We start from the raw sequence: 12788 nt of genomic DNA, 5'->3' as shown, positions 1-12788 counted from the left end.
TTCAGAGAAAATATTAGTATTGTTTTAGGCTCATGGGGCACATGGTCTCCTGTGTAACTATGAAATCCTGTTACCCGAAGTGGAAAGCAAGGCAATGTGCATACAAGTTACCCTGTTTCTAAAGTGTTATTTATAAAAGTGAGAAGTTAATTCATAGGCTGTGGCTATTGACTCCAGTGCATATTCATACAATAACTTAATCAAAATATTGTTAGCCAAGAGGCTAAGGATATAATGCATTGGTACAGTACTTTGCATGCATTCAGGAGGCCCTAGGTTCAATTCCCAGAACCACAAAACAAACCAAAAAGTAACCAAAACTATTATTAGCCAATCTCCTAACTTTTTATGTCTTAAGGTAAATTAATACTGAATAATCTTAATTTGTTTAATAATTTTATGTCTTTATTAATGATATGTTACTATAATACTCTTAATATGCAAAGAGGGAGTAATTTAAATCCATATTCAAATTTGGATAAACCTTAATATTTCTTGATATCTTAAAAATGTCAAAATTTACAAAGTGAGGAGAAAACTTTTCTTAATGTTTCTGAGGCACCAGGCTTAAAGTGATCTCTCTCCTTCTATTTTCTATTTGCCCACCTGGTCAAAGACGTCTACGGTAGAAATGTGTTGAACATCAGTTAAGTCATTTCCTCTGTCTAAGTCATTTCCCCCACCCAGAGTCAACCCCCTAGTCTGCTGGTTCTTGTCCAGGTCAGGGCTGGCATCCAGCCTCCTGCCTCTGGTGCAGGATTGCCCACTACATCATCTGATCACAGGAAATACAGCAAAGCCAGAGAGAAGATGCACAATTAGAGGTCATGGATGCTCCTGTGAGTGATGTATTTGTGCTGACTTCTCTGTTCTGAGCACTTTTATTTACTGATTGTACTTTCTCTGGTTTTACAATGGGTTTATAAATAACATTATTTTTAAATGATTTGCCATTACAGATGAAGGTGATTCTGCACAGTGCGTGTCCTGTTTTAAGGGACAGTCCATCCATAAAATGGCAAATGGTGAAGACACAGTGGCCTCTTCTCTTCACTCATTTCCTGTAGTTCAGATCAATGGCTCTCAAACTTCAGCATGCATCTGAATTCCCTAGTGTGCTTGCTAAAACAGATTGCTGGGCCCCACTCCAGAGCGTCTGATTCAATAGGTTTGAGATGAGGCTGAGAATTTGCATTTTGGATCCAGTCCCAAGTGATGCTGATACTGCTAGTCTGAATGAAACACTCTGAAAAACACTTGTTTAGATTCTCATCCCCAAAGGCAAATTACAATTACCAGAGGAGGCATTAAAATGCCAATGTCTGGATCCATCATGGATCAATTGGAAGGGAATATTTTGGGCTTGAAACTGGAGACGAGTACTTTCCAAAAGTGTGGCCAGTCATTGTAATGTAGAGACAAAGCTGAGAACCACGTGGGAAAATAGTGACCTAAGAAAGTCGACTTGATCTTATGGATTGGTGGGAGGTTTTCTTTTCATAACACATTCTTCTATTAGTTGGAGACAATTTTTATGTAATTATTTCAAGGTGTAAATAAATAGTATAAGGCCAGTAAGATTTTTTCCAGTGGATAATATTGCTTGTGATAAGGCTGATGACCTCAGCATGATTGATAGAACCCACAGTGGTGGGAAGGAGAGTGAACTTCTGCAAGCTGTCCTCTGTCCTCTATGTGTCCCTAAAGAAATGTTTTTAAAAGTAGTGTAAAGATAACACTGCAAATGGTTCCATAATTTGAAGGTAATTTAAATTTATTTGATCCTACTAATTGTTTTAAGTCCTTACATGATTATACAATGTTTCTTTGAAGCTGTTCTTTGATGATTTGTGACAGTCTCACTCTGTAAACCCATGCCATCCTGTAACTCATGACTGCCCTGCCTCCAGTGTCCTAGATTATAGGCACTATGCCTAAGATATTATTACTGTAAATGTGTGTGTATGTATGTGCATTCATATATCTGCTATTTTTAAATGATGTTGCATTTCAGTTCTTGTTTTTTTTTAAATTATTATTAGCATTGCATAAGATGCAACAACATTTAGATACAAAGTCCCAAATCCTTGTTCTTAATCTCACTCCACAGTGAACGGTGCAGATATACGTTATACGGACACACAGACTCTGTGAACAGCATTGAGTTTTTCCCTTTCTCCAACACTCTTCTCACCGCTTCTGCAGACAAGACCTTATCTGTGTGGGATGCACGAACAGTAAGTCAATTACCTGCCCTCTACCCAGGTTAATTTGTTTAAGCATTGGTAGACACTCTTTAGGTAATGGGTACAACTTTAAAAGTGTTGTAAGGAATGTAGGATTAAAGTAAGCTGTTATGGTGTGTGTGTGTGTGTGTGTGTGTGTGTGTGTGTGTGTGTGTGTGTGTGTATGTGTGTGTGTACCTGTCTGTGGTGCTGGGGGCACTATGCTATGTCATATACGTGGATGTCAGAGGACAAATTTTCAGAGTTGGTTCCCTCCTTACACATCACAGGTTCAAGAATGAAACTCCCATCCTCAGGCATGACTTACACACTGACCATCTCACTGCTCCCCAAGCAGAAAGAAACTGCAATAAAGAAAAGAGAAGATAACACATAATTATTTTAAAGATAGATTTACAAAATTTGAAGACTAATAGATTGTGTTTTCATTTTCATTTTAGTTATATCTGATGAGGATTTTATTATTAAAATTAGATAATTCAAATTGTGAAATAAAATGAAAATATTAAATAAAGTATTGATGTCAAATTATATAAAAATGGCAACTCTAGTCAAACAGTGATTTCACCAAAACCACACTAATTCTGGTGATTTTGTTTCCAATTTTTAAATCATTTAAGAAATAAATGATAGCTGTGCAGTGGTGGTGCACGTCTTTAATTCCAGCACTTGGGAGGCAGAGCCAGGTGGATGGATCTCTGTGAGTTCGAGGCCAGCCTGGTCTACAGAGTGAAATCCAGGACAGGCACCAAAAAACTACAATAGAGAAACCCAGTCTTGAAAAACAAAACAAAACAAACAACAACAACAACAACAACAAAAAAAAAAACTTAACAACCCCGTCTTAGGAATCACTCATATTTTAAAGTTCAAACTACATATGTTATTCTAGAGTTATTTTTCATATTTTGCCTGTACAACATGAATTATTCCTGGTTTTTATTCAAATTATTCATGAAATATTTAATGTAAGTGGATTTTCTGTGGTGTTGAAAGGGTGACCAGAATTGTCACCTCTGTCCTCCCTGTGGCAGTCAGAACTGTGTGATGCATTGATAAAGGTCACACTATTTGATTTGTAACATCAGCTTCATCCCTGGTATTTTTCTTCCTTTAAATGCTTAAAATACATAAATTTCTTAACAAATGATAAATTATTTGGGTATAGAGAAGGTCTGGGCCTAAGAGAAGACGAATGACATCCTTTTCTTGTTAGAGAAACAGTGGTAGCTCAATTTTGTCACATCAACGTGATCAATTACTCTTGAGGCACCTCTAAAATATTTTTGATGAGTTAGGAAAATGCCCAGTGGATTATATTCTCATAAATTAGTTTTAAGCTTCCTTTTTCCACAGTCAAACATATACTAGTCTTAAATCATTAACTCACCATAGCAACTGATTATTACAGGTAATGAAAGTGGAGACCTCCAAGTCAGTCTCCCAGTCAGCTAGACGGCTCTGCTCTGAATTCTGTGGGGGTTGAGGAGGGTGATATGAATCTTTATAATTACCAGATAGAGGTTGTAAAAGAGGCCGCAGTTTTGGAAACTCATGAAACTGATGTCTAATGGGGTTGAATGTCTCTTTTCTCAAAGTTATAAAACAATAAAACTACTTTATTAAAATTGAAAACTAAGATTGTTTTTCTGTCAGAAAAAATGATATATTATATAGTAAATTTAGTGAAAAATTATGATGCCTTCTTAAAAAAGTCAGTATGAAGCCGGGCGGTGGTGGCGCACGCCTTTAATCCCAGCACTCGGGAGGCAGAGCCAGGCGGATCTCTGTGAGTTCGAGGCCAGCCTGGGCTACCAAGTGAGTTCCAGGAAAAGGCGCAAAGCTACACAAAGAAACCCTGTCTCGAAAAACAAAAACAAAAACAAAAAACAACAACAACAAAAAAAAAAGTCCGCATGAGAAGTCCCCATCCATGAGTAGTTTAAAGGACTGTTTAAAACAAATGCAGTGAGGTTGTTTAGTCATTTCCTAGACCAATGAAAAGATTAAGACTGCTGGTATTTTTTTAAGACAAGCAATGTATCTCCTGGACAGTAAAATATGAACAACAAAAGGCAAGACAAAGTTCTGGGCTGGGTCAGAGCGGGGCTGGCAATGGTCAGTGTGGCTGGCGTTTCCTCACTCATCGAGTCCACGACCTGGTGGCCTTGCCTTCGGCACCTGTCCCGAGATAGCCTGGTCCTGACTTCACTTTAAGATCCAGGAATCGATCTCTCTGAGTGGCTACGAAGTAGAGAAACTAAGAGGTCGCCAAAGAGCTAACGTATTATGTCCTGTCTCTGTGACCCCTGTCATAGTTCAGCCTCACTTTCCCAGGGGTGTGCAGTTCCACAGACAAGAGCTGTGTACTCTGAGAGGAGCACTACAGCATTCAGAGCTCAGCATGCAGAGGGCTAGGGAAGCACAGCTGGCACCTCTTCTCTTGGGTTATACTTTTCATTCATTTTTTTCTCATGTAATATAGGGTCATATTTGTGCTGAAATGTGATTTTATTTGTATGATTACTGGTTTCCCCTTCCTTGACTTCTCCCAGTTTCTCCCTGCCTCCCCTTCCATTCAGACCCCACCCGTCTATCTCTCATTAGAAAACAAATGGACTCCAAAGAGATAATAATAAAATATAATATAATATAAAACAAAAACTAACACATCCAAATTGGACAAAACAAACAGAAGGAAAAGATCCCAAGAGAAGGCACAAAAAACAGATCCCATTGTCCACACACTCAGGAATTCCGTAAAAATACTAAACTGGAAGTCATACTATATACAAAGAGGACCTGTAGGGCTCAAAGAAAGAAGAAAAAAATATATATGAATAAAATAATGAGAAAAAGGGAGTGGGAAGCCCTGACAGAACATTATGAGACAAGGAATCTCCAAAGATTCTGTTGAGTTTGTTTCTGTAGGTTCATTTTCAATTTAGTAATTTTTATTGGAGATCTCTGTGCCAAGCAACATCATAGGTCCTCAGAAAGCTCCAGATAGAATCTTGTCCTCAAAGCATATGCAGACTTTTAGGGAGCAGGTATACATGTAAATAAATTTAGGAGGAATAGTAATTATTATATATCCTATAATTGTTGATTTGGCTTTTTGTAGCATTTATTGAATATTTCCTACCTGCAATCACTGTACTTAAACATCTACATAATGCTTTGTAGAATCTGATTAAGTGGGTACCATTTATTGTTTTACTCTTGTACTGGGAATACATGCTTATCAAGATAGAAAAGTTACCCAAGATCAGACAATGGAGCACAGAGGCAGATGCATGAAGCAGGATGCCCCTGCATCTTCTGGCTGATGTCTTCCCACCCTTGGCCATTACTATGTCCCTGTGATCAGCCAGCACTTTAGCATTCTACCACAAAAGTTCAGAAACTTTTTCCATTAAACTGTCTTAGGCATTTACTAATGAACTGATCTTGTGTATATGTAAACACACACACACACACACACACACACACACACACACACACCTTTAAGAAAGGGTAATATAAATGGCAGTATTAATATTGTTGTATAGCTTCTGATTTTGATTGGTTCTAACAAAAGATACTAATAATTCTAAAATGACACTTATTTTTAAAAGACGACTTAATATGCTTATATTTTCAAAATTTTCTGGTTCAATGATTAATTAATACAATCGATAAATCAAAACTTAGACCTGTGTGTAGACTTATCAGCTACAAGAGCTGCAAATAATTCTTCATAAAGACAGAGAATCCTAAAAAGAAGAACTCTGGGCTGGTGAGATGGCTCAGAGGACTAAGGCACTTGATGCCAAGCCTGAGGATCTAAACTCAAGCCCAAAGATCTACATGGAGAGTTGACTCCTGCAAGAAGTATGTATGGTATACATACAGGCACACACACACACACACACACACACAGACATACACACGCACATACATCTACAAACTAAACAAAATATTTAAAACAATATAGAGAATTCTGCAGTTAAAGAATTTGCTACAACAACTTGCAAAGATTACTGCCCTTGCATAGATTTGGCAAAAGAAACTCTGACAAACATGTTATCTGATGTTCTGTAGCAGTTTCCTTTGAAAATGGTACCTTTTTTGTTCCCTATAATGTCACCTTTCCTTTGAAGGGATGATTAGATGTATAATTATTTTTCAAAATTATTTTCTGATTACACACTGTTAAGACACGCTTGCCATCACATAAAAGGTCAACAAATTAGGAATATATGAACCTGGCAGCAGTAGTGGGGTGTGTGTGGATAAAGCACTAGTCATCATTACAACTTTTAAAAAAGTGTTTTGTTAAAAAACTAAGTGTGAAATTCTGTGGGAGCAGAAAACATCTTCTTGGCGGTCTCTGACTCACTAGAAAGATTGTGAAGATTCTAGTCATCAAAGGACAACTTGGCATAAAATTAACCAAATTAAAAATACCTCTATTTCTTTTAAACTGTTATGAGCACTTCAGGATGTTAGACAGCCCTGGAGTTGTTCTCATAGACTGTTGTACACCTGGCTTTGGCAAACTTCATATTTTGCACGTGTACTCTACCAATACTCATTACTCTGTCTCTAATTCCTACAAGTTACCTGTTGTTGGTTTTTACTCTTAGGCTCTTTGCTCTTTTGCCTCTTTGCTCTTTGGGGGGCCTGCCACACAGCTCCCAAATAAATACACAGGGAAGCTTATTCTTTCTTATAAAAGCCTGGCCTTAGCTTGGTTTATTCTGACCAGCTTTTTTTTTAACTTAAATTATCCCATATAACTTTTGCCTCTGGGCTTTCTCCTTTTCTTACTTCTGTGTATCTTACTTTAACTCTTACAACATGGCTGGTTGTTTGGCTGGGTGGTTGGGTGGCTGACCCCTAGTGTCCTCCTCTCCTCCTTTTCTTGTTCCTTGATCTCTCTTGTTTGCTCTCTTTTTTCCTTCTATTTATTCTCTCTGCCTGCCAGCCCCACCTATCCTTTCTCCTGCCTTGCTATCAGCTGTTCAGCTCTTTATTAGACCAATCAGGTGTTTTGGACAGGCAATGCAACACAGCCTCACAGAGTTAAACAAATGAAACTTAAAAGAATGAAGCACATCTTTGAATTATTAAAACAAATGTTCTATAACAGAAACAAATGTAATAGTTACCCTCCGTTCTTAAGCACACCAAATCTTCAGCACATAGAATTAGCCGTCACTTCAGCCACCTAACCACATCTCCCTCTGATCCTTGGTGAATTTGTTTCTGTCCTTAAAGGCATACTTCATCCTCCCACAAGAATTCTTCATGCCTCAAAGGTCAGATATTTGGAGAGGCAACCAAGGAAATTCTGTATGCCTTACAACTTTGCTAATTATTTCTTTGTAAAGTATTTAATGTTGAATTTGATAAATGAGACATTATTTTCCCCACCAAATGGCAAATCGCACCAATTTGTTAATGTATTAGACAGTGACTAATGGCTTCAATGATGTGGTAGAAACATATGTTAAAAAAGTCAAATGTACTTATTGTTTAGCTATAAGACTGTGACTGAATCAGCTCATATGTACTTTATAAACCACAGCATAGCAATAGCACAAAGTCTTTAAGCCTGGATCCAAACCCACAACCTATAGCTTATTAACAAGGAGGCCTTGAACAAAATGCATAAATATCTTGGCCCTAGTTTCTTCATTTATAAGATATGTACAGTAGTGGTACATACCATGTAAGAATGTGATGGATGTGAAATAATAAATCACACAAACGATTTACAAACACAACTCATAAGATTTCAGTATTTCTGATGTTTTGGAACCCTTACGCCATACTATAATTGTTTTTCTATCATGAAACTCTTGAGAGATTTTCCCCCAAAATTTAACAATAGTTATCATAGTAGGTGTCCAATGGTGGAGGAGGGATGAAGGCATGAGGAAAAGTGATAGGGAAAGTGAAAAGACAACTTATTTCCTAACTCGATACTTATGTCATATTCTTTCTGTATAGTCTACTCCACTTGCTTTTCTTTCTCTCCTCATTGATGCCAATGCACACACCACTGAGCACATACCATGTTTAGCTAAGTACTGTATGAGTACGTGACTTCTAACACTTACAGATATCCCATAATCTCATAAATTTTATCCATTTATAGGCTACAACAAAAATCATTCTTTTATCAATGAAAATGATGTTTTCTAAAGGCTAACACCCACATACAAAATAGTATCTTCCCACTGCTAGCTAAAAATGCTGTTTATATTAATTATAAAGTAAAAGGGAGAATGATGTTACTTGTGATATTTATGAAAATATTTTGTGTGGAAAGTTTGTATATACAAATAAATGCAATAATTTATCAAAATTAAATAACATTTTAAAGCCTTATGGCCATTAAATTGATTTATTTTATATACAGTGATTTATTGTGATTAAAATTCTTATTTGCAATTTTTAAAATACAATGGGTTGTTTTAACCAAAGGCTGTTCTACCACAAGTGTGAACAAATGCCAGTTGTTTTCAATAGGGATACTATCAAAGATGATAAGGTAAACCAAACCATCTATGTCTACTGCAAGCCAAGTTCACAGACTTCTAGACAGTATTTGCCTAATGATTTAAACCTCTCAGTTTGATGTAAACAACCAGTTTCAGCGATAAAGACCAACGGGGTGACTATACCATAAGAAAATTACTGTGTAGAAGTCTATAAACTTTGCCCAGACTACTTAATCCATGTTACTTTTATACATTTTGAAGATAAGTTTCTGGTAAATTTTTTTCATTGTTCCTTTTAACTTGGAATTAAATGCAATCCATACAAGCTGGCTATTTGTTCTGTTAGACATTTTAGACAGTTTAATTCTCACAAGGAACAGTGAAAGTTACAGAATAATTTAAGCATATTACTTAAGAAAGTGAAAATAAGATAAACGATTATTAAAAAGTGTTCTACTATTAATGGTCCTTTCTCTAATTACGACCCCAGTCCCTCGAGCATCAGAGTCCATTTCCTTGCTGGCTGCATCGTAACATTTCCATTTTAAAGCCACACAAAGTAAAGAAGGCTTGGCTAGCAAGGCCTCTGCGAACAAGTGCGTTCTCCGTTGACCTGGTGTTGATGTGGAGACCTTGACAACGCTCTGACCTCAACTTCACTACCTCGTCCACCTTGTCATCCTTTTACTCAGACTCAGTGAACTACATGGCCAAGCAATTGGTGGAGTTAAACCAAAGCAGAGACCATTGTTTCAGATGTGGTAGAAGTTTTAACCTATATGACTGAATGACTAGTAAGACTGACTGGACTAGGGCCTCTGCACGAGCGAGACACTTGTGTGGCTTGATCTGCTTGGGGCAGCGGGGCCCTGGCAGTAGGATCAGGATCCATCCCTGGTGCATGAGCTGGGTTTTGGAGTGCACGACCTATGGTGCGACACCTCCCACAGCCTAGATGCAGACCTGCCTCTACTGTATGTACCAGGCTCTGCTGACTCCCCATGGGAGGCATTACCTTATTGGAGGAGAGAATGGGAGTTGTGTTGGGGAACAAAGCTGGGGGTGGGGCGGGGGGTGAGGGGTTGGGGGCTTGGGGGGAGAGAGGGGGATCAGTGATTGGCATGTAAAATGAATAAAAAATTTAATAATAAACAGGAAAAAATTACATAATAATAATGAGATTATCTTAATCATAGAATGTACTTTGTCATACAAAGATAGACCTCTATTACCTCCAGTCTTTTCTGCCTTATGTGTAGTAAGATGTGGGTTTGAAAGTCAGATAGAAAATTGAATCTAGGTTCTGTAACTTCCTGGTTGTGTCTGGTAACTATGTTATTTAACATCTCTAAAGTTCAAGATTCTCTTTTTAAATGAGAATAAAATTTAAATAAGTCTTAGCCACGTGTGTGTGTGTGTGTGTGTGTGTGTGTGTGTGTGTGTGTGTGTGTATTGCCCAAAATGTCATTTATTTGTTCCTTTATAGGCATCTGAAAATTGTGGCATGGTCTTCTTCTGGATTGCTCTTCCCTCTCCTTGGAGGACAGGTTGAATAGTGCTTAATGAAACTGAATGGTTCCATAACACATCACTTAGCTCAGTGTTTGGTCTGTTGCTGTCACTTTGAGGAATTCAGTGACTGTAACTCATTGAGCTAATTGTAATTCCACAGCTGTGTAGTGTTGATTTGACCTGCCTTGCTGCCTGTAGTTCCTTAATTTCAGTTCAACATGTAGAAATTACTTAGGAATAATCTTGTCACTGTTATTTATTCTTTTGCACATTTGGCCTATTAAAACTTCAGTGATGACAGCTTGGCTGTACCTTGTATAGACTTAACTTTGAATTCATTAGAGCACCACATGCTAATTATACTTTTTATGTATCATTGATGAAATTGGAAATTAAACGTAGTAGTATTTTTTGGCAAGTGTTTCTAGCATCTTACTGTGATTGTGATCAGTGTAAAATAAAATTTCATCTCTTATCACATAAATCTATAGCACAAGAAAACTAATAACAGTGAATTAAAGTGCATTTTGATAAATAATCACTGATGCACCATTTAATCATGTTTTTATCTACCATTCCTTATACTCAAACCTTTCATTTAATATAGAAAGTACTGTAAAAGATGGTGAGCAGTTTAGTATTAATATTACCTACTGGGTTTGGTGATTGCACATCTTGGACATAGAAGTAAAAGCTTCTAAATGTATTGAGAAACAAAAGTAAATTATATGCTTTATTAAAAAAAATCACAATGATCATTTGGTATAGTTTCTGTCACATAGTATTAAGTATTAACATTTGTGTAGAAATCTGGAGCATAGGAAATGGGGAGAAGCAAGACAAATACTATTGGAAAATATAAACTAACGGTGATAAAAGAATCAATTTGATTGGATGGGGAAAGTAGGGTTGGTTTTCCATGAGTCATTCTTGGAAAAACCAATATCAAGCTGTATTTATTGCTGTTATGGCTTGCACTGTTTATCACCTTATAATTTATAAATATTATATAGATATATACAGAACTTACATCTGATAAAATATAAATATAAAGCATATTTAAATAGAAAAATCAGCAGCTTTCCTCTCAGATAATAGAACATTTTAAATTAAAATGCAAATTAATAACACTAACTAAAGATACGTTGTATAACAAAAGATATTTCATAGTATTAAAGAATGTTCCGGTCAGGGTTGGTGCACACCTTTAATCCCAGCACTTGGGAGGCAGAGGCAGGTGGATCTTTGTGAGTTCAAGGCCAGCCTGGTCTACAGAGTGAGATCCAAGAAAGGTGCAAAGCTACACAGAGAAAAACAAAAACAAAAAAATGCATCTCCACATCAGTGATGATATGTAAACAAATATTGACACACAGATAAATGATAATCCAGATTTTTTTAATGTATGGAGGCAAGCCTACCACATAGCTTCATTGTAAAGTAATATGTAGATGGAATAAAATCTAAAGGGAGATCTAGATATTGTTTTTTATTTGAGTGATTTTTGAAACTGAAAAATTACTCATTTTTATATGATTAGATAGAAGCAATTGATAAATAAAATTTTAAAAGAAGATTAATAAAGAAGACAACGTCATAGGCATTTAGTTATAATATTACTATAAAACATAATGTTGAAAACAGGTGACAAATTGATAACCCTACCGAGAAAACAGACTACAGAGGCAGGAAATGGATTGAAGAATGTACTGTGTGATATATATATATATATATATATATATATATATATATTTAAAAAGGTAAAATCTTCTTAGATCGCCTTTATTTTCTTTATTATTTTGTTCTTATTCTTCTGCTCTTTGTTTTGTTGTTTTTTTGTTTGTTTGTTTGTTTAATTTTTCCCTCTCCTTTCTCCACCTCAGGCACTGCACTGTGATTCTAGGTATTCATTCCCATGTCCAGTTATATTGTGGGGGTGGGGTGTGCAACCAGGGCATTTTGTGTGCTAAAGCACACTACCGAGCTGTGTTCCCAGCCCCACTCCTTGACATTCACAAGTATCGCCACTGTCACCATTTTCTCTCAGTGTCGCTATTTTGGCTGTTTGTTTCTCATTCCTAAATTCCCCAGCTTCTATTTCTCATATGTCTCCAAAGCTTGGATATCTGGTTACAGTGTCATCTAATTGAAGACTCTTTGTGGTGTTTTGTCAATGAATTTTGGCTCTGCTTTAAATTTCTTAATTACACAAGTAAAATCATGTTCAACAGAAGTGGATTTTTCAAACATAGAAACAAAACCAAGCAACCTTAATGTGGTTAGCTTTCAATAATATGAGCTTTCAAATTTTTATGTATTTCCATTATGCTTGCTCTGTTCAAAATAATTCCTATGGTAGTCTATGCCTAATTTTGTCTAACTAATGTGCTTCACTTGCCTTATTTTCTTTAACTTATCTTGAGTATTTCATATATTAGTATATACACATTCTTATTTTTAATTTTAATGCAATTACTGATATGTTACAATAAATTTTATAGAGATATCAATGTTGACATTGGAACTGTTTATATATATA

At 36.4% G+C, this 12788-nt stretch overlaps 1 protein-coding gene across 3 annotated transcripts in view; it reads left to right on the top strand.

Moving 5' to 3' along the window:
- The window catches only part of Spag16 (sperm associated antigen 16), an 814060-nt gene that overhangs the window by 488594 nt on the left and 312678 nt on the right, over positions 1-12788 (top strand). For all 3 annotated transcript variants that reach the window (XM_059277932.1, XM_059277933.1, XM_059277936.1), the window contains one exon: positions 2111-2237. In XM_059277932.1, coding sequence (XP_059133915.1) covers positions 2111-2237 — 127 coding nt within the window. The remainder of the gene's footprint in view (positions 1-2110; positions 2238-12788) is intronic.

The sequence above is a fragment of the Peromyscus eremicus genome, chromosome 13, assembly GCF_949786415.1.
Source record: "Peromyscus eremicus chromosome 13, PerEre_H2_v1, whole genome shotgun sequence".
In the NCBI taxonomy this organism is placed as follows: Eukaryota; Metazoa; Chordata; class Mammalia; order Rodentia; family Cricetidae; genus Peromyscus; species Peromyscus eremicus.
This window is presented reverse-complemented; position numbering and strand designations above follow the sequence as displayed.